The sequence below is a fragment of the Heloderma suspectum genome, chromosome 9 (genome assembly GCF_057233095.1).
Source record: "Heloderma suspectum isolate Gila_16-S chromosome 9, 16-S_ref, whole genome shotgun sequence".
NCBI classification, from domain to species: Eukaryota; Metazoa; Chordata; class Lepidosauria; order Squamata; family Helodermatidae; genus Heloderma; species Heloderma suspectum.
The window spans coordinates 32,195,010-32,218,232 of NC_139466.1; the positions used below are offsets into that span (position 1 = coordinate 32,195,010).

General features: G+C 44.1%; 1 protein-coding gene across 2 annotated transcripts in view; it reads right to left on the bottom strand.

Annotated features, from left to right (window-relative positions):
• TENM1 (teneurin transmembrane protein 1) overlaps window positions 1-23,223 on the bottom strand; it is a 438,805-nt gene that overhangs the window by 13,952 nt on the left and 401,630 nt on the right. For both annotated transcript variants that reach the window (XM_084814084.1, XM_084814083.1), the window contains exons 26-29: window positions 22,919-23,154; window positions 15,082-15,378; window positions 6,357-6,458; window positions 2,865-3,252 (exon numbers count right to left, since the gene is read on the bottom strand). In XM_084814084.1, the coding sequence (XP_084670210.1) occupies window positions 2,865-3,252; window positions 6,357-6,458; window positions 15,082-15,378; window positions 22,919-23,154 (1,023 nt within the window). The remainder of the gene's footprint in view (window positions 1-2,864; window positions 3,253-6,356; window positions 6,459-15,081; window positions 15,379-22,918; window positions 23,155-23,223) is intronic.

Genomic DNA, 23,223 nt, shown 5'->3' on the forward strand with positions numbered 1-23,223 from the left:
GAACTGCCACTTGAGGGTGGTGCAACCCAGGGGGAGATCAGGCTCCAGGTTTGGCCCTGGATATTTCATCTAAAGAATCACTTGGATTTGATGTAAGTGAAAAATAGACATGGGTGACATCAGCATATTAATGGGCCTGAGGGCCAAAAATGCCCTCTGGACAGTGATGAATTTAGGAACAAGCCAAATAAGCCATGGCTTAGGGCCTTATCTTTTGAGAGGTCTCTAAATACATTGGAGAGAACTAAGATGTATTACAATTGAAATCCCTTTGGCTTAAATTAGTTGGAAAGTCTGGTGTGACTTACAGCAGAGTTGTCTTATATAGAGAAAGTGTGGCAACACAGCATTTAGTATTGGTGCAATAAACACAGACTAAAGCCAGTTGAAAAGTTCAAATCAATGGGGAGAGCAATCCTATGACCACTAGACCCCATCTAGACTAGTGCTGTGCCGAAAATTTCTCCAACGTTTTTTTTTTAATGATTCTCATTCAATTTGATAGAAGAGAAATTACTTTCGAAAAGAAATTCAAAGCAGGAGAAATTTTGGAGAAATTCTCAAGGGTTGAGTTTGGGTTTCTGGATCTTACCTTACCTAGGAAGTGGCTGAGGAACGAGCATAAGCTTCCTGTCCTTCATTGTACAATCATCTCTTTGTAGCCTGTGGCCTCCGCAGCTTCCTACACTTCAACTAAACCCCCAGTTTCAGGCACCATGAGGTAATTCCTCCCATGGGGCTTTTTCAGATCAGGAAGTGTAGGCAGCCTGGGAGGCTAGCTGTGATTAGGTAAGCTCAAAAACACCACAACAATAGATTATAAAACATCCTGAATTAGGCAGAACAATGGAAGCCCCTTTCATGGGGGAAGAAAATTATCTGGAAACTGGAGGACAGATTTTGGCAAAACACTAACTCCACCTCATCCCCGGAGCTTGACACAACACTGCCCTCTCACACACACACCTGCATTGTGGTGGATGCAAAATGGGTGCCAGCCTATCCACTCAGTTGATGCTGTTACAGCTTGAAACCCCCCCCCCCAACCCTTACCCAAACCAAAATAAGCTGTGCTACAAGCCCTGCCAATGGGGAACCATACCCAGCGGAAACTGTTGAGAATTTCTCCTTTCCCTGGAGAAGTTCAGTGAAATTATTTCCCAAGTTTCTCCGCCCACAAATAAGGTGGAGAATTCTGAGAGGCCATCTGTGCACAGCTCTAGTCTAGATGGTTATAGGATTTTTCGGTTCCCAGAAATTGCACTCCCCTCCCCTTTGTAGCCAGCGCAGTTCTTTCCACACTGCCGCCATCTCCGTGCTCGTAAATGGAGTATGGAGAGGCTGAAAATGGGGTGGTCCCCAGGGGCGGAGAGGGGAGGGGATCACAGAAGCTGTTTTAGACAGTTTCCTACCTGGTCCCCAAACCTCTTCCCTCCCCCTCCCTAAAAACATGCATCTAGCCACAAATGCAGGGCGGGGGAGGCGTGGAAGAAAGGATCTCCTCCATCCTCCATCCACCCGGTGTTGGATAGTCAGTAGCCTCTGAGTTCATAGGCTACTGACCTTCTCAATAGGACTGTGCCCTTACTTTCTTAGTGCTTTTATACATATCTTCAGAGAAGCCTATTGAACACTGTCAACTACAACAACCCCCTAATGCTGGGTGGTAGACTTTCATTCCGCTTTTTATTATAATGTAATACATGTTTTTTTCCTCTTTATTTTTATGGTATGGGGCCTCTAAATCTTGACATGGCTTAGGGCCTCTGCATGTCTTAATCTGGCCCTGCCTCTGACCCTCTCACAGCTGCCCACCCCTGTCCTACAGTCTGACTGAACCTTGAGTTTGATTTTTCTGTATTAAAATTTTATTTGATGATCTTATTACTCATTTATGCTGTGATTTTTAAGAGCTTGTAAGCTGCTTTGAGCTACTTGCTAAATAAAACTAAATCACAGCAGCAGTAGCTAAAGGAAAGAGATAAAGGTTAGTGGAGGACATCAAAACCTCTCTACCCTGATAAATGAAATGACTTCCTAACCCCTGCCTCCACATTGTACCTCCCTCTCCATTAGGCCAGCTAAAAATGTCATTTTTTAAAAAAAGAAAAATGTCAGGGTTCCTTTTATGACCTAGACCCCCTGAGCAACTCCTTAAGGATCTCTTGCCTCCGTAAGAGTCCCACTTTCCTTCTTTTAAACTTCCCCTTCTCAGTAATGTGAGGTTTAGGTTGTAGACGTGGGACGATTGACATTCTAGACACAGGGTTTAACCACAACAGTTTACTAGTAGATTTAAAGCAAAGAAAGCATAACTAAGGGTATTTACACAATAGATCTGAGGGATACAAAGGGTTTTAAAAAAAAAAGTTGCGAAACCCAAGTTCTTTTACCCTAGCTGTCCTTAGACTTTTCTAGGCTGCTTCTTCCTGTTCACTCTTCAGGCTCTGCTCTCATGACAGGCTCTGGCTGTCTCCCTGTTCTTGCTCTGGCTGTAGCCTGGTCTTTCTGACTCTTACTGGCTCTCTCCCTCTCTTTATATACTCTCCTCCCTCAGAACTGAGAGTACTACTTCAAACCTGAAGAAATGAAACCTAAGTGGAGAAATGAAGCTGACACTTAACCGGAGAAATGAAACTACTCCTCTCAGAGTTACCCCCTCCCAACAGAAAACTCCAGGCCTCTAAGCCTGACCCTTTCCTCCTTTGCCTCTGTAGGCCTCAAGCCTTCACAAACAGAAAAACTGAAAACCTCAGAACAATCAATTTTGCATCCAAGCACTGAAGTGAATGGCATATGCCAAGAACAACTGATAACAGCCCGAAGTGTAACATGTGTAACATATCAGCATCATTTTAACCCACCTGTTTGCCTGTATCTGATGGTGCAAATAAATCCATCATGCATCAAGTGTATTGTTTTAATAACGCCAGATGACTCTTCGTAAGTAAAAGAGACCTGCGTGGTATCATAAAGGATCTCCGACAGTCTGGACTGCTTGGTATATTTGTAAAGAACCCTGCGCCCTGTTCCTGGGTAAAGGGTTTGCAGGAGTCGTCCATCTCGGGTGAAATCCTGGATGAAAGATGCGCCACTGTCCGGTGGGGAATAGAGATTACGATAGTACCCGACAGAGAGCATTGTTTGAAAGCTATGGCGCACCATGCTGGGCATGGTGACAGACAGGAGGTAGTCTGACTGGTCATACTCAAAGATGTAGCGGCGTTGGCTATGCAGGAGAAGCATAACGGACTGAAAGAAAAAACCGAGAAACAAGAGGAACATGACATGCAAATCAGTATTGACTAAAAAGAAAATACTTAGAGAACCTCATGACTAGTTATACCTATTAGTGCAAGCAGCGTAATATCAGAAGCCTTCAACCAGTGAGTTTGCATAAGTGTAGGTACTGATTTCCCCCTTCGTTTCCTTTAATGCAGCTCTAGTGGCTATTGGGGCCTATGAGACACTGAGCATTCATAATTCCTTCCTTCCCCGCAATAAATCTGGCAGGACTGGCTGTCGGTTTCAGAGGTCCCACAACCATGCTCAGTGCATTGCTGCTGTAACCTCAGACAAGAAAGTGGTGCGGAGGGACTGTATGAACTCTGCATGTGGGAAAAAGCTTCTGTTCACTCTCTCTTGGAATGTCCAGAGGGGTAGCCACATCCAGAACAAGAAAGGGTCTTGTTTCAAGACTAACAAATGAATTACCGCAGACCGGACCTCCCTGATGATGTAGCCTCTCGTTCACAAAAGCTTATGGTGTAATGAAATCATTAGTCTTTAAGGTGCCCCAAGACTCTGCTGTTTTTTCCTCTATGAAACTGGCTTTTCAGGGTCAAACTACACGTGACCTCAACTGCGTAGTTCTACCCTTGCATGAGGGCTCCCTTCCCCTGACAATTTGCCAGCATGGGGGTGGGGGTGATTTGCATTGGCACCTTAGCATGGGAAGTGGTGGTGGAGGGACTTTAACCTGTTGCTGTGATTCCGACATGGATTGGGCCCCCTGCGCCTGCAATTAGCTTTGCAATATAAAGGAGGTCCCATTCATTTAATGTATTTTCAACAACAAAATACTTCCTGTACAGGTTAGGAGCAATATGGCAAAACAAAACAAAACAAAACAAAACAAAACAACACAGGTAGTAGTGATGGGTGAGCTCTACCTGTTGGATTGGCTGAGAAATAAGTGGAGCTACATCCCCCTCAAAGTGGGATATAGTTTGGCTTTTTTTCTGAGCCACTCTGAATTTTGGATTAAGCCTATGCCACCCCCATAATCCCCTCCCCTTGCTACCCAGCTCCCTTTGTCCTGTCCACCTACTGATTGCCAACCCCCACTTCCCGTTTGCCTCCTACCTCATCACCAGACTGTTGGGGTGGCAGAACACTGGAAGAAATGGCAACCAAAGAGAAAGGTCTCTCCCTGCCTTCACTGGTGTCTGGCTATGCAGTGCTCCAGAACAGAAGTGGCCTCAGGGAAAATTTCCCAAGGGCTATAGTCACTGTTTGGGTACTGCATGCCAGGCACTGGAGGTGGGAAAGAGACCTCTCTCTCTTCCCTCTTCCTGCTTGCCAAGGTATTCTGCCCCTGCCAAAGAACTAGCTCACTGTGTGGGGTGGAAGGAAGGGGTTTGGGAGAACTCTGGATAAATGGAAAAAGGGTTTGAAGGCTGGATGGGAGAGGCAAGAGCTAGGAGAAGAAATCCAAACCAGATTTGAAATCCAAGCTGGAGAAGAATTTGAGGGTCATAATGTTCACCTTGTATTTGAGCCGAATGTTTTGATATCCATAATGCCTGTAACATTTTGATACCCATAATGCCAAACCTGGAACACTCAGTTTCCACCACATCACTAATTTATAGCACACAGAGCGTTTTTAATTTCACCTCAACTCACCAGGCTCTGGTCAACAGTAAACAGCTGTCTGTAAACATTCTATATGTTCTAATGTAATATCCTCTCTCTCCTTCACCTGTCTTTATAAAGGCCATGGCCCATTTTTAAGCTCTCTACCATAGATGGAGAACGTATACCCCACCACCTACAGAATGCCAAACCTGGAACGCCGAGTTTCCACCACATCACTAATTTATAGCACACCTGGTTTTTAATTTCACCTCAACTTACCAGGCTCTGGTCCACAGTAAACAGCTGTCTGTAAACATTCTATATGTTCTAATGTAATATCCTCTCTCTCCTTCACCTGTCTTTATAAAGGCCACGACCCATTTTTAAGGTCTCTACCATAAATGGAGAATGTGTACCCCACCACCTACAAAATTCACCTCCCTGAAATAACTTTAGTGCCTCTGTAAGAAATTCTCTTCACTGCTTTGTTGTTTCTCTTAGTCTGCTGTCTACAGAAATAAAAGAGAAGTAGAAAGATGGATGATGTTCCTGTAAGCCAGATTTTTCAATGTGTGTGAGACAGCACATTCCAAGGCACGTCTACTCAGACATAAGTCCTACCGAGTTCAATGGTTTTTACTCCCACATAAATGTGTATAGGATTGAAGCCTGAGAGAGGCATAAAAGGCAATTTATCAGCATCTCCTGTTGTAGCAGTAAAGTAGTGTTAGACATTTACACCGATCCAGGTAGATCTACATGGCTTCCTTGTGTGTGTGGTGTTACCTGCATAAGGAATTCTGCTGTGCATTTTTTTTTTTAAGGCAGGCTAAGGACCAAACTCCCACTTGGGAGATCTCCGATTGGACTTCCCAATGTAGTTTTTCTTCTTTTAAAAGAAAATGGGGTGGGGGGAATTTAGATTCAGGGAAGGTGGGCCGGGCCAGCTGTTTTACCCCTTTGTCCATTCCCCAATGCAGATTGCACTCTTGCTCTAATAGAGCTGCTATTAACTGAGGAGGGGGAAATAATCAGGGACCCATATTGTGCCTGAATGTTTTTGCCTCTGTGGCTAATAGCAGCTCCAGGGAAATCAGTGTGGGGGAAAGGGTTAACCCTCCCCCACCACAGCCCTTTTCCAGATCATATACTCTCTGTGGCTGCTTTTAGCAAAAGAAAAATACATCAGGAGATCAACACATCTCCCACATAACATGTAGTGTTGGCCCAGAAAAGACCCTTCCAGGAGCTGGAGGGAGTTGGGGTGGCTGAAATGAATCATCCTCTCTCCCTTCCTGAAAAAAAAAAAACAATTGCTGGAAAGCTTCCTGGAGGGTTTTTTTTTTTTTTAGTGCAGTGAAATGCACACAAATACATTTGGGTCAAGACACAGAGGATAAAGTACAACTAGGCTCAAGTCAGACATAATGCCAAACCATAGTTTGCTCTAGCTATAGTTTAGAACCTAAACCATGGTTTGAATTTTTCAAACATACCACGGGAAGACCCTGGTTTAGAGCTGCTTGCCTGACTTCTTTTTCCATGCTCTCAGCACTCAGCTTCATATGCTTACTCCTGTTTCTGTTGAGCAGCAGTCTCTGGAGGTAGAGCAGTGGCCGTTAACTATGGTTCATCAATTCAGTTGTCACACCAAACCATAGTCAGCACAAGCCATGGTTTGGAAACCAATTTCAAACCACTGTTTTCAACCCTCATTTTTCCAGCCAATCACAAAACATGGTTGTCAGTTTGGACATCACGCCAAACCATAGTTAATTTTCCTTAGCCTTATTTTGATGTGATGTCTGAACTGAGCCTATATAGTGTAGTGTTTCAGTTCTTGGTATACTTTACCAGGAAAAGGAATACTTGGGCACTTATGTCTTTCAAAAGGGCTTCCATTCACTCATTCTTGAGAGACTGAAGATGCAATTATTTTCAGTGATACATTTGCTTATGCAACATTTAATAATTATTAGATACAAAACAGACATTTGGAAGCCTTGTTAAGAGTGAATGTTTGGGGGAAAACAAACAAACAACCCTGTCATTTCAGGAGGCAAGATTGTTTCTAACCAGAGACAAGATTGAGCATTTTCATTATTGTTAACGTCACATCGACATTTATAAGGTATCTATTTGAAAGGTGTATTCACTCAGGAATTCACAAATCCACTTGCCAGTGATGAGTACTCTTGTGCAAACAAGACACTGGGCACCACACAGATCCCTACCCCAGAAGTCTCATTTCCACTGCAGTTTTCAAGTAAGTAAGAATTAGCAGAAGTCCCTTCTGAGTAGCATGAGAAAAAAAAACCCATTGTGTTTTTTGTTTTAACCTCCTTCATACATACATCACATAAATGACAGATCAATGACCCACTAATAAGCCAGGCTAATGTAACCCACTGGTACATTTTTCTTTAAGAATTCTGAGAATATTCCTGCATATGATCAGTAAAGTAATGAGATAGGGAGTGGCCATGATCTTTGGCAGTTAACAGAATTGCAGAGTGGAAAAAGCTTGTTTTCTCCTCCCTGTAAGACCCTGAACCTTTGAGACAGGTTAGTAGGGATGTTTCCTTTTGAATTTTTTTAAAGAGTTATGATTCCCCCCCCCCCGAACACTATGAGTTCCTTGTTTATGTTCTTTTATACTGTATAAAGGGCTGTTTAACAAAGTTCCTGTGTTGCTGGATCCTGATCCATATTGAGAAGATTGCTGAGGAGTTGGAGTGAATGGAGTAAAGACGGTTTTCCTTCTTCGGCCAGCAGAAAAATCAAGCTTCAGAGGGAAGTTTTATTTATATTTTTGTTGTGGACTCAAGCTGAAAGACAGAACTTTGGGAGGGCTGTGCTCCATTTTATTGTTTTGGTGGGTTATGCATGTAAAATTATTACATGTGCACTATTATTGTTTCAATTAAGATATTAAAATATATGTTAATTGCTCCTGTACAAAACTTTTGCTGTGAATCCCTTTAGACACCCTGAAGAAAAAGTGTTACACTGACATTTGCGGACCCCTGATTAAGCTTCTGTAATAATTTTCATAATAATTTTCATAATTATCCCCATATTCCTTGTATTCCCCTGAAAAAGGACTGTTTCTCACATCACTGTTTGGTGCCATTTAGGGATGTACAGAGTTTGCAAAATCCGTTCTGTCTGCATTTTGCAGATTGTCAGGTGCCTTTCCTTTCGCCATCTGCTCATTGACAGAATCAGACCCCCCCCCCCCAATTTCCCGAATTTGTGCTAATTCGCAATTGTGTAAATGTGCAAATCCTTCCCAAAAGCAAATTTTCATGCGTTAGCCTACGGGGGAGATCTGCATTTTTGGCCAGGGTTTTTTTATTTTGTGTATTTTTCATCGACTAAATTTGCATTAAATTCTAGGGGAAAAAAAACAGATCGTAAGTTTGCAGAATTTGTGCAATGTGGGAAAAGCTGGTCCGCTGCAGAATACATGGGCCGGATTCACAGTAATCTAAACTCAATTGATTCAGTTGAAGATTTCTTTGATATCTCCGGTGCCATTTATTGTTCCGTGTTTTTGGTCGCTACATCTGTTTGCTCTCAAGTCTGCTTTCCATGTGTCATTTTTTTTTAAATGCAGAACTTGACAAACTACACAGACAGCTCTACTACAGCTCTAAGTGGATACTATGCACTAGTAACATTGACCTGGTGTCTCTCTCTTTCCTCCACTTTTATTGAGCTGGCAAAAATGCCAGGGTTTGTGTCATAAATTGCACTTACTTCATACATAATGGTGTATAGGCTTTTTCTAACCTTGAGATTAAATCTCTGGGTTGGGGGGGGAACCCTTTTGAAGGAGCCCTCAAGCATTTAGAAGAACACTGGGTTGGGTTCAAAAATATTCTTCTGCATGCAGAAGGGATTTTGCCCTCATGGAAGGGCTCACGTCACACTAGAGCACCAAGTGAGAAAAGTAACACTAAAAAAAAGATATTCCTTCTCTTGCACCAGGGAAGCAGGAAAACTGCTACAGGGTTTCTCCACACAGAGCTTTTATCCTGCTATTGAGATTAGTTACTCATGGAAGTTTGTGGGTCTTTTAGATGATGTCAGCCTCCAGGGCGTCTCCCGCACTAAATGACCTTTATTTCATTTTTTAAAAGATTGGAGGTAATGGGCTATGAAATTACACCACTTGAGTTCCCTCATGAAAAGAGGAAACTCTGCGATAAGAGGAGCTAGATCACAGCGCCATCTAGTGGCTGTATAATGAAACATATGGAAGACGCAGATAAGGGCGGAAAGGACGGGGGAAAGGGGGCAGGAAGTGTTTGTAAAGGGAGTCCATTGTGATCCTGCATTTAAAATGGAATCAGAAAGCCCTGTTTTAAATGCAGGATTGTAGGCTGGTGTAGAAATGCTCCTATTCTGGTCCTGCACAAACTCTTTCCTTCTGCTCATGTTTTCTTAGATCCAACCAATAGTACAATGAAAGGTCTCAAAAGAAAGATTATGTGTATCATGAAAATAATGAAGAGTCCTGTAGCATCTTAAAGATGGACACTTTTAGCAAGGCATACACTTCCATGAACTAGAGCCAATTTCATCAGATACCTGTGGAGTTATGATGATGGCAGCTGAATTGGGACAGTCCTTCCTAGAATATAGCACTGTTCTGACAAGGGAGATGGTTCTGGAGAATTATCCCCTGCTAGCTTGGGAACTAAATGCACAGTTCCAATAAGCTGAAAGGTAACGCTTAGGATTGGCAGGGCTGCTCACTGGCTCGGGGGGCGGGAAAGGGACAGAATTCTGTGCTCCCTTCTCCCAATTGACTGGTGCTGTGAAAACTGACAGCATGGACTATCTGACTGGCAGATGAATGTCTGTTGATACACACATCTGGAGGTCCTATAATGTTAGTGCTTGGTTGTCCAATGCATTCCTGTGTAAAACAACAGGGAAGTTCCACAGTCTATGTGAAGGTTTGAGGCCTACAGAGGCAAAGAGAAAAATGTTCGGGCTTACAGGCCTGGACTTTCCGTTGGGAGGGGGTAACCCTGAGAAGAGTAGTTTCATTTCTCTGGTTAAGTTTTTGTTTCAATTCCCCAGTTAAGTTTCATGTCTTCAGGGTTGAAACAGTACTTTTGGTTTTGAGGGAGGAGGGTATATAAAGAGAGGGAGAGAGCTAGTAAGAGAGAGTCAGGGAGGCCAGAGCATGAAGAGGGGGCAGGAAGAAGCAGCCTGGAGAAGACAAGTACAGCTAGGGTAAGGGAACTTGCATTTTGAAACTTTTATTTTCTTTTAAGATCTTTTGTATCACTCAGCTCTGTTGTGTAAATACCTTTAGTTATGATTTGCTTGCTTTAATTTACTAGTAAAGTGTTGTAGTTAAACCCTGTGCCTAGAGTGTCAATCACCCCACATCTACAGCCCAAACCCCACATTATTGGGAAGGGAAAATTTAAAAGAAGGAAGGTGGGACTCCTGAGGAGGCAAGAGATCCTTAAGGAGTTGCTCAGGAGGCCCAGGTCATAACGGGAACCCTGACAGTATCATTCTTGGCTGGTAAGAAAACAAGCCAGTTTTAACTCTTTATAATCTTAAATATCCTGCCTCATGGGAAGTGGTGTTCTCCATGCAGAAAAACATGCAAACAAAAAATTCTTCATGACCTTTTATTCACGCATGTGCATGTGCACGCGCACACACACACACACACACACACACACGTACGTTTAAAATAACATCATGAAACCAGATTAAAACAGAATGGATTGGGATCCAGAGATCTGAGACTGGAGTTTTGCTCACAGAATGGGATGTTCTGGACTCCCATGAGTGGCGGGGGGCGGGGTGGGAGGGGAGAAGATTTTTTCTAAACCCCCCTTCCTCCTGCAGCCTCTTGTGCCCCCTGAAAATCTGCTCCAGAGAATTGAGGGACCATCCAGAATGGTACAGTGGTGGCTTGCCCGGGGGCGGAAGGACTGCAGGGAGAAGCGGGAACTGGCAATCTCTCCTACCCCTTTTGCGTTCACAGAAGCGAGATTTGTGTTAAAATTTCACTGTGTCAGTCTTTTGCATCGTATTAACAAATGTGTCCCCTTCATGGATCACTGCCTTGTTGTGGCGAAGGGGCTTGCGTAACTCAGTGAAGCCATAAGCTATGCCGTGCAGGGCCACCCAAGACGGACAGGTCATGGCGGAGAGTTCTGACAAAATGTGGTCCACTGGAGAAGGAAATGGCAACCCACTCCAGTATTCTTGCCAAGAAAACCCCATGGAACGTATCACAAGGCTAAAAGAGATGACGCCGGAAGATGAGCCCCTCAGGTCGGAAGGTGTCCAATATGCTACTGGGGAAGAGCAGAGGGTATTTCCAAGTAGCGCCAGAAAGAGTGAAGCGGCTGGGCCAAAGCCGAAAGGACACTCAGCTGTGGATGTGTCTGGCGGTGAAAAGAAAATCCGATGCTGTAAAGAACAATATTGTTTAGGAACCTGGAATGTCAGATCAATGAATCAAGGTAAGCTGGAGGTGGTCAAACATGAGATGGCAAGATTGAACATCGACATCTTGGGAATCACCGAACTAAAATGGACAGGCATGGGCGAATTTAATTCAGGTGACCATCATATCTACTATTGTGGGCAAGAATCCCTTAGAAGAAATGGAGTAGCACTCATAGTCAACAAAAGGGTGGGAAAAGCAGTACTGGGGTACAATCTTAAAAATGATAGAATGATCTCAGTACGAATCCAAGGCAAACCATTCAACATCACAGTAATTCAAGTCTATGCCCCAACCACTGAGGCCGAAGAAGCTGAGGTTGATCGGTTCTATGAAGACCTACAACACCTTCTAGAACTAACACCAAAAAAAGATGTCCTCTTCATCATAGGGGATTGGAATGCTAAAGTAGGAAGTCAAGAAATCACCGGGATAACAGGCAGGCATGGCCTTGGTGTACAAAATGAAGCAGGACAAAAGCTAATAGAGTTTTGCCAAGAGAACATGCTGATCATAGCAAACACTCTTTTCCAACAGCACAAGAGGCGACTCTACACATGGACGTCACCAGATGGTCAATATCGAAATCAGATTGATTATGTCCTTTGCAGCCAAAGATGGAGAAGCTCCATACAGTCAGTAAAAACAAGACCTGGAGCTGACTGTGGCTCAGATCATGAGCTGCTTCTTGCAAAATTTCGGCTTAAATTGAAGAACGTCGGGAAAACCACTAAACCGTTCAGGTATGACCTAAATCATATCCCTGATGAATATACAGTGGAGGTGAGGAATAGATTTCAGGGATTAGACCTGATAGACAGAGTGCCTGAGGAACTATGGACGGAGGTCCGTAACATTGTTCAGGAGGCAGCAACGAAATCCGTCCCAAAGAAAAAGAAATGCAAGAAAGCCAAGTGGCTGTCTGATGAGGCTTTACAAGTAGCTCACGAAAGAAGGGAAGCGAAAAGCAAGGGAGAAAGGGGAAGATATACCCAACTGAATGCAGAGTTCCAGAGAATCGCAAGGAGAGACAAGAAGGCCTTCTTAAATGAACAATGCAAAGAAATCGAGGAAAACAACAGAATGGGAAAGACTAGAGATCTCTTCAAGAAAATTGGAGATCTCAAGGGAACGTTTTGTGCAAAGACGGGCATGATAAAGGACAAAGAAGGCAGGGACCTAACAGAAGCAGATGAGATTAAGAAGAGGTGGCAAGAATACACAGAAGAACTATACAGGAAAGATCTGAATGTCCCTGATAGCCATGATAGTACGGTTACTGAACTTGAGCCGGACATCCTCGAGAGTGAAGTCAAGTGGGCCTTAGGAAGCATTAGTAACAACAAAGCTAGCGGAGATGACAGTATTCCAGCCGAGCTATTTAAAATCCTAAAAGATGATGCTGTTAAAGTGCTGCATTCAATATGCCAACAAATCTGGAACACTCAACAGTGGCCACAAGACTGGAAAAGGTCAGTTTACATTCCAATTCCAAAGAAGGGCAACGCCAAAGAGTGTTCAAACTACCGCACAATTGCGCTCATTTCACATGCCAGCAAGGTGATGCTCAAAATCCTACAAGCTAGGCTTCAGCAGTATGCGAACCGAGAACTACCGGAAGTACAAGCTGGGTTTCGAAGAGGCAGAGGAACTAGAGATCAAATCGCCAACATTCGCTGCATCATGGAGAAAGCAAGAGAATTCCAGAAAAACGTCTATTTCTGCTTCATTGACTACGCTAAAGCCTTTGATTGTGTGGATCACAACAAACTGTGGCAAATTCTGAAAGTGATGGGAGTACCAGACCACCTTACCTGTCTCCTGAGAAACCTGTACGAGGGTCAAGAAGCAACAGTAAGAACCAGACATGGAACAACCGATTGGTTCAAAATTGGGAAAGGAGTACGACAAGGCTGCATATTGTCGCCCTGCTTATTTAACTTATATGCAGAGTACATCATGAGAAATGCCGGGATGGATGAATCAGAGGTCGGAATTAAGATTGCCGGGAGAATTATCAACAACCTCCGATATGCAGACGATACCACCCTAATGGCAGAAAACGAAGAGGATCTCAAGAGCCTCTTGTTGAGGGTGAAAGAGGAGAGTGCAAAAGCTGGTTTGAAACTCAACATTAAAAAAACTAAGATCATGTCATCTGGCCCTATCACTTCCTGGCATATAGAAGGGGAAGAAATGGAAGCAGTGACAGATTTTACTTTCTTGGGCTCCAAGATCACCACAGACGGTGACTGTAGCCATGAAATTAAAAGACGCTTGCTCCTTGGGAGGAAAGCTATGGCCAACCTAGACAGCATAGTAAGAAGCAGAGACATCACCTTGCCGACAAAGGTCCGTCTAATCAAAGCTATGGTTTTCCCAGTAGTAATGTGAGAGCTGGACTATAAGGAAGGCTGAGCGCCGAAGAATTGATGCTTTCGAACTGTGGTGCTGGAGAAGACTCTTACGAGTCCCCTGGACTGCAAGGAGGTCAAATCAGTCCATCCTAAAGGAAATCAACCCTGACTGCTCATTGGAAGGACAGATACTGAAGCTGAAGCTCCAATATTTTGGCCACCTAATGCGAAGAGAAAACTCCCTGGAAAAGACCCTGATGCTGGGAAAGACTGAAGGCAAAAGGAGAAGGGGACGGCAGAGGATGAGATGGCTAGATAGCATCACGGATGCAATGAATATGAACTTGAGCACGCTCCGGGAGAGAGCGCAGGACAGGAAGGCCTGGCGTGCTATGGTCCATGGGGTCACGAAGAGTCGGACACGACTGAACGACTGAACAACAACAACAACAAATGTGTCCCTTTTCTTTAAGAAAAAGCCCATCAGACTGAAAAGTTAATGCTCGCAAAATCACCTTACGCATTGTACTACTGCGCATTGACACTTGAGATATGGAATGGGAAGGAAGAAGATGCTTTTAAGTGCAGACTGTAGTGATGACCTGGACAGCAAAGAGATCCAGAGCTGAAATGACACATTTTATCTTCAAGATTGTTCATAGATGTGTCACCCAAGGTCCATTTAACTGCAGTCCTTTTGGCAATGCTTACGTCAGGCTCTCTCAGGGCTGGCCTGAGTTATGTGAACTGATGTGCTGCTCCCCATCCTCACCAGGAGAGAGGTCCCACCTCCTTCTCCAGCAGGTGCGCTGGAGAGCCTCACTAGTCACTCTCCCATAGAGTGCACTCTTGCATTTGCCACAGCAAGAGAGCAGCTGGCAGGATTCCCTCCCATCAAGTGCCCCTTCCACTTGCCCCTGGCTGCAGCTGTGGGTCTCATGAGAGCTCAACCGAACTCTTGTGAGAGCCCCACAGCTGGGAAGGGGCGTGAGGTGGTTGCAGCATGTGTTCTCACCTCAGATAATGAGATAGTTTGGGCCAGGGTCTCTGTCAGAAGCTCTTAGCAGGCACTAATACCTATCCACTCACTTGTGGCTTTGGTAAAAGTAACTTCAAAATTCAAACAGGGATTAGCAGCACACTTAAGCTCAAGAGCTCCCTACTCAGATAGGAATGAATGGCTCAGGGCCAGGATATCTGAAAGACTGCCACCTCCCATATGAACCCGCCCATAGTTTAAGTTCTTCTTTCTTTTCGGTGGTAGGTGCATCTTTGAAATCCCAAAGGAGGGGAACTAATCCACCACTTGGCTTAATACATATTCAGCTGGACCCTGCAACCTTCACAAATGTGCCATTTCCCCCAAAGAATCACCTTTTCTAAGTACGTGTAGCTCCATATTTTTCCGTCTGCCCATGTTCTGGAAACGATCTTCCCACCTGGGTCATACTCCATCTTTTCAGTCCACGTTCCTCTCTGGATGTAGGTCACTAATCCAGAGTGAGAGTAAGTGATGTTGACTTCATTATATTTGCTGATGGGGGACCAAAGGATTGGACGGCCCGCCTGGTCATAGAGAATCCGGAGAGTGAACTTCCGATGATCATCATAGATTTTCCCTGTTCTTGTTATGTGGTCAAAATCAATGGATAGCAGGTTTCTGTTGTGAGCCTAAAGAATATAGGAAGAACAGCATGACATATAGATATATGTAACTGAAGTAATTCTGTAGGCAAAAGTACACAGAGATACTGTTAGGTTCAGTTTCATAGCCTCACCCTCATAATTTTATCATTCCCACCCTAGCACCACCCCTCTAACTGCATCCTTTCTTTAATGAAACAGGGAATTTAATTCCACTATAGCAGATTATTGCTTTGGTAAAATTTGACACTGCCGGGTACTCATACAAGTTTCCCCATGGCTAAATTTGTGCCAAGGCTGACCAGAGTTCTGCCTAAGGATCTGTTTTCAGTACCAGGGCTGAATCCTGGAAAATGTGAAGCAAAGTACCTTTCAGCTTGTGCTTTTCCTCCACTGGGTAACTGCTACCTATCATCTCCGTGCATTTAGAATTAAGGGGCAGGGTGCCTCTGAGAATGTGCAGAGAGCTTTCCCCTCTGCAAAAAGGATGCACTCCTAGTTCCGCACCACCAATTTCCCATCCAACTCTTCACAAAAATGACAGCTTTTCTTTTCTTACATGCACCCTTCTCTTTTTGCAACTTCAGAAGAGGTGCTTTCTGTGGCTGCTGCAAGGGGATGAGGGAATGATCTGATCTTGGATTCTCCCTGCTGAGGTCATGGCAGTCTCTACGATGTCAGGAGAGGGGAACTGCCATATCCTATGGTCCCTGGGACACTCTCCCAGGGACCATAGGATTGCTCTGTTAGATAAAGCCTACACACACACAAAAGGTTTATTTCAGTGGAGGCTGGTGGCCCAGATTTTGGTGGGGTTTTAGGGGTTTCAATTCCACCCTGGGTTTTAGTCAAGAGCCAGCCAAAACTCTAAAAGAGTTATCCAAGGTGCTGACCCCATCTCCAAAATATGTTCAGCACCCTGGATAGCTCCTTTAGAATTCACCTTGGTTCTGACTGAAGTCCAGAGCGGATTCATTACCCCACTGAAATAGGAGCCACCAGCCTCCACTGGCTCATTTGTTGTTTCACAATTACAGTCATAGATAGCTTGCGAAGGCTTGGTTTTCTTGGACATTTGTCATCATTCTGCTGGGAAAAGTAGTGTGCATACGGGTGGCCACGTATTTATTTATTTATTTATAGTATTTTTATCCCGCTCCTCAGCCAAAAAAGGCTCCTGGAGTGGCTTACAATCAATGAACAAAGAAGACAGTCCCTGCCTGCAGGCTTACAATCTAAAAAAAGACACGACACACAAGGAAAAGGCAACAGGGAGGGGAGAAAAAAGAATTAGGTAGACTTCTGAATCATCAAAAGGAGGAAACGTGCCACCCCAAAAGAGGACATAAATTGCACATGCTAACTTACATGCATAGATGCAATTTTAGAAATAATTGCTGTAATTTAAATAGAAATGCAATTAATTCCACCATGGTGGAGAAGAATGTGACTAGTGGAACTGTGTGCCTCTCAGTCTGCTGTCCAGGTGCGAACTGCTGATGGGCAGCTTCAAGGACCCTGTTCTCTCTTTCATGTAGCTTTATAGAAGACTGGACAGTCCTTCAAATAAAGGATGGCTTCAACTAGAGGATGGTCCACTGTAGAGTGGACAGATGGCCACCTTACTTTCCGATAAATGGTTTCTTATTTCTTGTGAACTGCCATAAGGTTGATTTATATTGATTGCTGCTAAGATATTTTAATTATTTTTTCAGAAATTGTCCCAGAGGAAGAGCACTGAGTTTCAAGAATAAATATTATATCACAACTGGCAGCTTGTTTCTTTTTTGTTGTTGTTTGTTTTAGTTCAAGGGAAATCATGGAGAACAGAATTAGTCTTCGGTTAGAAAGTGTTGGGAATATTGCAGCCTTGTCTGCAAGTTAATGGAAGGGGGCAGTGTTGCATTGAGTTAGTTCATGGGAATTTTGACTACAGCAATGAGTTAGTTCATGGGAATTTTGACTACAGCGAGCCTTAGAATTTCTATAGCCTATGGTGTGGTTTCCTGTGCTCCTCCCCTCTCCTCCCTGCCCTGACTTCCACCACTGCTGGGAGCACAAGTGTGTTTGCTCTCTCGCTCCTATCCACATAATGGAACACAAAATAGACTGAACAAATTCCTTTTGAAACTCTTCGCTGTACCTGCATTTTATGCAAGAACATTTGTGAATAACGCTGTTTTATGTCCTTTACTGAAGAAGGGTGTAGTCTCCTTATATGAAGACAGCCCTGTGTGCAAGTGGGACTGGTAAATGCTCATTCTGTTTTGCCTTTTTGTTTTTTCTTTGCTAATTGCCTTTCTACCAGGAGCCATCATTACTAAGTAATCCCCTCAAAAAGTATCCTCAGATCCATGTCCCAATCCAGCAAGGGATGTAAGAACTGAAACTGAGGACATCAGAATTCTGGCTTGTGGCAAGAAGAGATAGGAGCCACTGATCAGTGGTGGACACATGATTTTCATGCAGAAAGTTCCAGGTTCAATCCCTGGTGTCTCCTTTCTAGTTACAAGGATCAGGAACTCTGGGCTATGTGCATGGTTTCCCTCCCCCATTTTAACTTCTCAGCAATCCTGTGAGGCAGGTTAGCTTGAGAGAGAAAGTGCCTGGCCTAAGTGACTTCGTGGCTGAGCAAGGATCTGAGTCCAAGTTCCTCCACTCCTAGTTTGATACTCTAACTCAGCAGTGGGGAACTGTTTCAGCCCCAGGGAGAGGATTTCATTCTTGGACATCTCCCAGGGGTTGGATGACATCAGGGGCAGGACCCTCCATCCTGAAGGTCTGTCCCCTGACATCATAGGGGCCCCTTTTTCCATGTAGAGAGAGGCTCCATGGCTTTCTCTGCACTGAGAAAAGAGTCCCTTCATGCACAGATAATCCCTCTGTGCGCATGGAAAAAAAGGACTGCTCAGCACTAGAGAAAGGCTTTTTCTGATCAGAAATAAGAGGGGCTTTCCCCCTTCAGTGCTACAGAGAGGCAGCCTTTTTCTAGCTCTGGGGGTGGAGCTTGCAACAACACTCCCCATACCTGCTCTAACTGCTTCACCACACTGGTAAAAATAGTTACTGCTTTATTGTGAAAAGGATCTTTGGATTGTAGACAGTCACAAGTTGAATGCGAGTTAGCAGTGTGATGAAGCTGCAAAAATAGCTAATGCAATTCCAGGTGGCATTAATAGAATATTGGCTTCCACTCCACTTTATTCTGCACTAGTCTGACTTCATCTAGAGTACTGTGTCCAGCTCTGGATTCCCTGCATCGAACAGGGGACTGGACTAGCTGGCCTAAGAGTCCCACAACTCTATGATTCTATGATTGGTGCATATACTTTATACTTTCCGTGTAAACCACCATGAGCAGTGGCAGAATAGAAATGGTCTAAATGCATAAAATAAATATGTATATGAAAACAGACGTGCATAACTGTGCCTCTCTAGATGAGAAATCCCATGTGTAAATGGGAGCTGAGCTGGGAGTTCACAGCTCAATCCACCTGGCATGTGTATACCCTTTGCCAGAAAATCAGTGAAAACAGCAAACAGCTCTTCAATGATTGGAGCTGCATTTAATTCCCCCCTTTCTCCCCCTGCATAGCTGATATATGTTACTAATCATCTGAGCAGAGCTGAACTTACACCTGCAGCTGGATCAGGGCAATAATATTTTCTTTTCTTTATGGCTGGTCATGTTGTATACATTTTCCTCTTGCTGAAGAAAGCGGCCCCATCGCTGTAAGCATGGCATAGTTCTCACAGCATGCCATTTCCCACCCACAAGTTAAGGCCACAGCATGTGGGGACAAAATGGCTGGCACAAGATATGAAATTAAAGGGAGGAGAGGGAAAAAACAAACCCTTCCCTGCCACAGACCTTTCTGTTAGGAAAGCTAAAATTACTACCCACAATTTGGGACCTCTGAAAGCAGCAAAAAAAAATTTTTTTTTCCTGATACAGAAAAAGGAAAATCTGTTATATCTGAACCCAAACCAAAAGAAAGAGGGAAATCTGGTATCAACAAGAACCACCTCTGCAGAAATAAGTACATAGGAAGAGCCCTGCTGGATCAGACCAAGGTTCCATCTAGTCCAGCGTGCTGTTCATGCAGTGGCCAACCACAAAATCCACAAGTAGGACATGGGTGCAACAGCACCCTCCCACCCATGTTCCCCAGCAAATGGTGTACATAGGCAGACTGCCTCTGATCCTGGAGGTAGCATATAGCCATCAGGAATAGTTGCCATTGAGAGCCTTCTCCTCCAGGAATTTGTCTAATCCTCTTTTAAAGCCATCCAAATTGGTTGCCATCACTATGCCTTGAAGTGTGCCAGTGGAAGACAGTGGGAGGCATGCAATGTAAGCCAGAATTCCAGAGAATCCTGGCTTAAGAACATAAGACGAGCCATGGTGGGTCAGACCAAGGGTCCATCTAATCCAGTATTCTGTTCTCACAGTGGCCAACCAGCTGCCCATGGGAAACTCACAAACAAGACATGAATGCAACAGCACCCTCTTGCCCATGTTCCCCAGCAATTGGTGTACATAGGCATACTGCACCTTCTAAGCTTCTCTAGTATGTTTAGTATACATCCACACATTTTCCTTGTAAAGAATGCACTCACCTGTCGGAATGTGACCTCCTCTGTCTCCCAATGTTTTATCCCATATTAAACATAATTTTAAATAATCTTAAAAGAAATAAATATTGGAACTTACATGGATAGGAATGAACAGCAGCTTCCCTGCTTTACACAGAAATGCTACTTCTAGCACAATCCTATACATGTCTACTCAGAAGTAGGTCTCATGGAGTTTAGTGGGGCTTATTCGTAGGTAAGTGGGTATAGGATTGCAGCCTTAGGGTAAGCCATTGCCACCTGCCCTTTGTTAATTTAAGTTAGGAGTGTGAGTGTCTCTCAATTTTATTACAGATTTATATTGGATGTACTGCACTGGATTAGGAGGTTACATTTGTTTTTCACACAGATCTGAAACCAGAGAACATGGGGTTTTCATGTCTCAGTTCTACAGAGGACTTCCACAGACAACATGCATCCAGCCTTTTACAACTTTTCATATAAAACCTTATCTGAAGTAGGTGTGTAACAGGTGCTTCACCTGGATACTCTTTGGGTGAAAAAAACAAACAAACCCTCAGCAGCATAGCAGATCACACAAGAATAACAGCAAGGGAACAAGACAGAATGTATACTGGTATGATGGAAATTTGATTTTGGTTTTATTTTAGAACAGATTGGGGAGGTGAGAAATCAAACAGGGATGAGATATTGCACACACTCTAAAACATGTAGTTGCTTGTAAATTTCAGGACATTCCAATAAATTAGTATTTCCCTTCTCCCGTGAACTTCCTGCATTACCATCAGGCTTTCAGTTTGCAGGAATCAAGTGAAGTATAATCTATAACAAAGAAACCCCTAGTATAATGTTAGCCATGCAGATTTTATATCAGTGTCTCCATACACCTACAGCCCCCAATAGATACTGAATATGTTCCACTACCAGGAGCTACTGGGATTAGATGGATGTTCCTCTTGAGTTTCCAGACCTGAGCTCCCCCATCACATGTGTGCATACATACAGTTACCTGCTGGTCGGTGCACCCTCCCTTGTCATAAGAACAAAGAAGAGCCCTACTGGATCAGGCCAGAGGTCCATGAAATATCCTGTTTCCCACTGTAGCCAACCAGATGCCTCTAGGAAGCCTCAAATCAGAAGCTGGATTTAGGGAGGGGAAGAACAAAAGACAGCAATTCTTTCTCTCTCATTAACATCCCAACCACAGTTTCTTGGTTGGGAAGATATGAGTATTCCTTGCCTCCTCTTCAGGGCCTGGAGGCCATGTTCAATTTGGTGGATGAGTCAATATGTCTAGTTTTTGACCGGCTCAGCTCGAGGGTGGATAAGAGAGTGGGGAAGGCAGGAGAAGATGTGAGTGGGGTTGGTGGAATATCCCCCCCTGCTTTTTGCCTCCTTTCAAATTTGACAGGTCTATAATAATCACTGTATACGTGGGTCATTGTCTGAGACCATTAGCTTGAATGCTAACTATTCACTGCACTCATCAAGTCCTCCCAGAGGACTCCTTCTGTCAAGTGGAAAACAGATTTCCTAAAGAATTTTCCCCTGAAAGTTATTGATGTCTTTGGGTCTTAAACTTAAGCCTGTTAATTAAACAGAAAAATATTGACTGCCTGCCATAGGGATCTGTTAACACTCTTGTTAAATACAAGCCATAAGGGCAAACTAGATGTGATACCAGCAGTTCCATATGTAAACCCTAGAACTGGAGATGCCAATGAAGTTCTCCTGAACTGGGCTTAGAAAAGAACTCCAGGGACTATTGAAAGCCAACATCAAAGGAGAGGCCAACTTTACAAGCCCATAAGTTATTCTCTGGCTTGGATTAACACCCAAGCTGCAGAAAAATTCCAAGATTGCCTTCTGGTCTCCCCACCAGCCCTCCCAGTTCTCAAAACATCTCCATGCCAGTTCTCCACTACCCAAAACACACTCTTCACCGTCCCTTTACTTCCTTGGCCAGTGGTGGCAATGAAAGCGGTGGCAGGGTGGAGGGAAAGGGAAGGAGAAATGTTTGTCCTGCTCCTTCCTCTGGAATGCTGCTGCACAGTGCACCAGGAGAAGAGGTGTAGTGGCCCTTTGGTCCATGGTCTTCCTGAGGCCTATTGTAACAGCTTCAAAATGATCTAAGTTCTTTCCAGCTTCTTTATAAAGAACTTGGACCCATGCAGTGGAAGCTGGTGACTTCAACAACCAGTGAATCTGCTCTGGGTTTCAGTCAGAACCAGCCAGAATTCTAAAGGCACTATCCATGGTGCTGAACCTGACCCCCAAACTAGGTCCAGCACCTTGGATAGCTCCTTTAGAATTCTTATTGGTTCTGACTGAAACCCAGAGTGGATGCACTGCCCCACTGACATCAGAGCCACCAGCCTTCACTGGACCCATGCGAGGCAAATGGGAGAGAGTTCACCCATTTCTACAAACAGCTGCCCCATCATTAAGAAAAGAGAGGGGCTGGTCTAGTCGTAGGAACAAAAGGGTGGAGAGAGAGAGAGAGAGAGAGAGAGAGAGAGAGAGAAACCATCCATCCAACCAACCATCTACCTCTTTGCGATTCCTATTTCCAAGCACTGTTTATCAAGCCAAGGAATCAGAGCTTTGCTGAAGAGAAAGAACACTGAGGGAGAGAAGCTGTGTGGAGCCAAATAAGCCTCTTTGGGAGGACATTTCATAGTTTAGGTGCCATGACCAAAAGACCCTGTCTCCAGTTTCCCCCCAGTGTATTTCTGATGGTGGGAAAAAGAGAGAAGGGTCTCAGATATTTATCTTGGCTGCAGTAGCAGTTTCATATAGATGGAGGCAAGTACTTTGGTCCAAGATGGTTTAGAGATCAGTGCCAGTACTTTGAACTGGATGCAAAAGCAAGTAAGAGAGAACAGTATTGAAGTATCAACAACAACAACAGCAACAACAAGCCTGAGATGGACTGCATTCCAAAAGAATTTACATAAGACCAAGTCCTTACCCGTAACCTTCTCTCAAATGCTGAGATATTGCCTTTGGTCTGTTCCTTCCTTTGTCTCCACTCAATAAGATTGGAGTTGTGCTCCCCAGGTAGAGAGATATTGCATTTTCCTAAAGTGGGGTTGACAACGCCTGCTAAGATGTGTGGCTCAGTATTCAAAGTGATCTCCATTCCACTGGCAAAGGTGACTCTCAGCGACCCATCTGGACTGACCCGATAGATATTCTGAGTGTTGTCTGTCAGCAACAAAAGAAGGAAGGGGAGAGAGTTCAGCTCTTCAGCTTTACAAAACAAATGTTATGTGT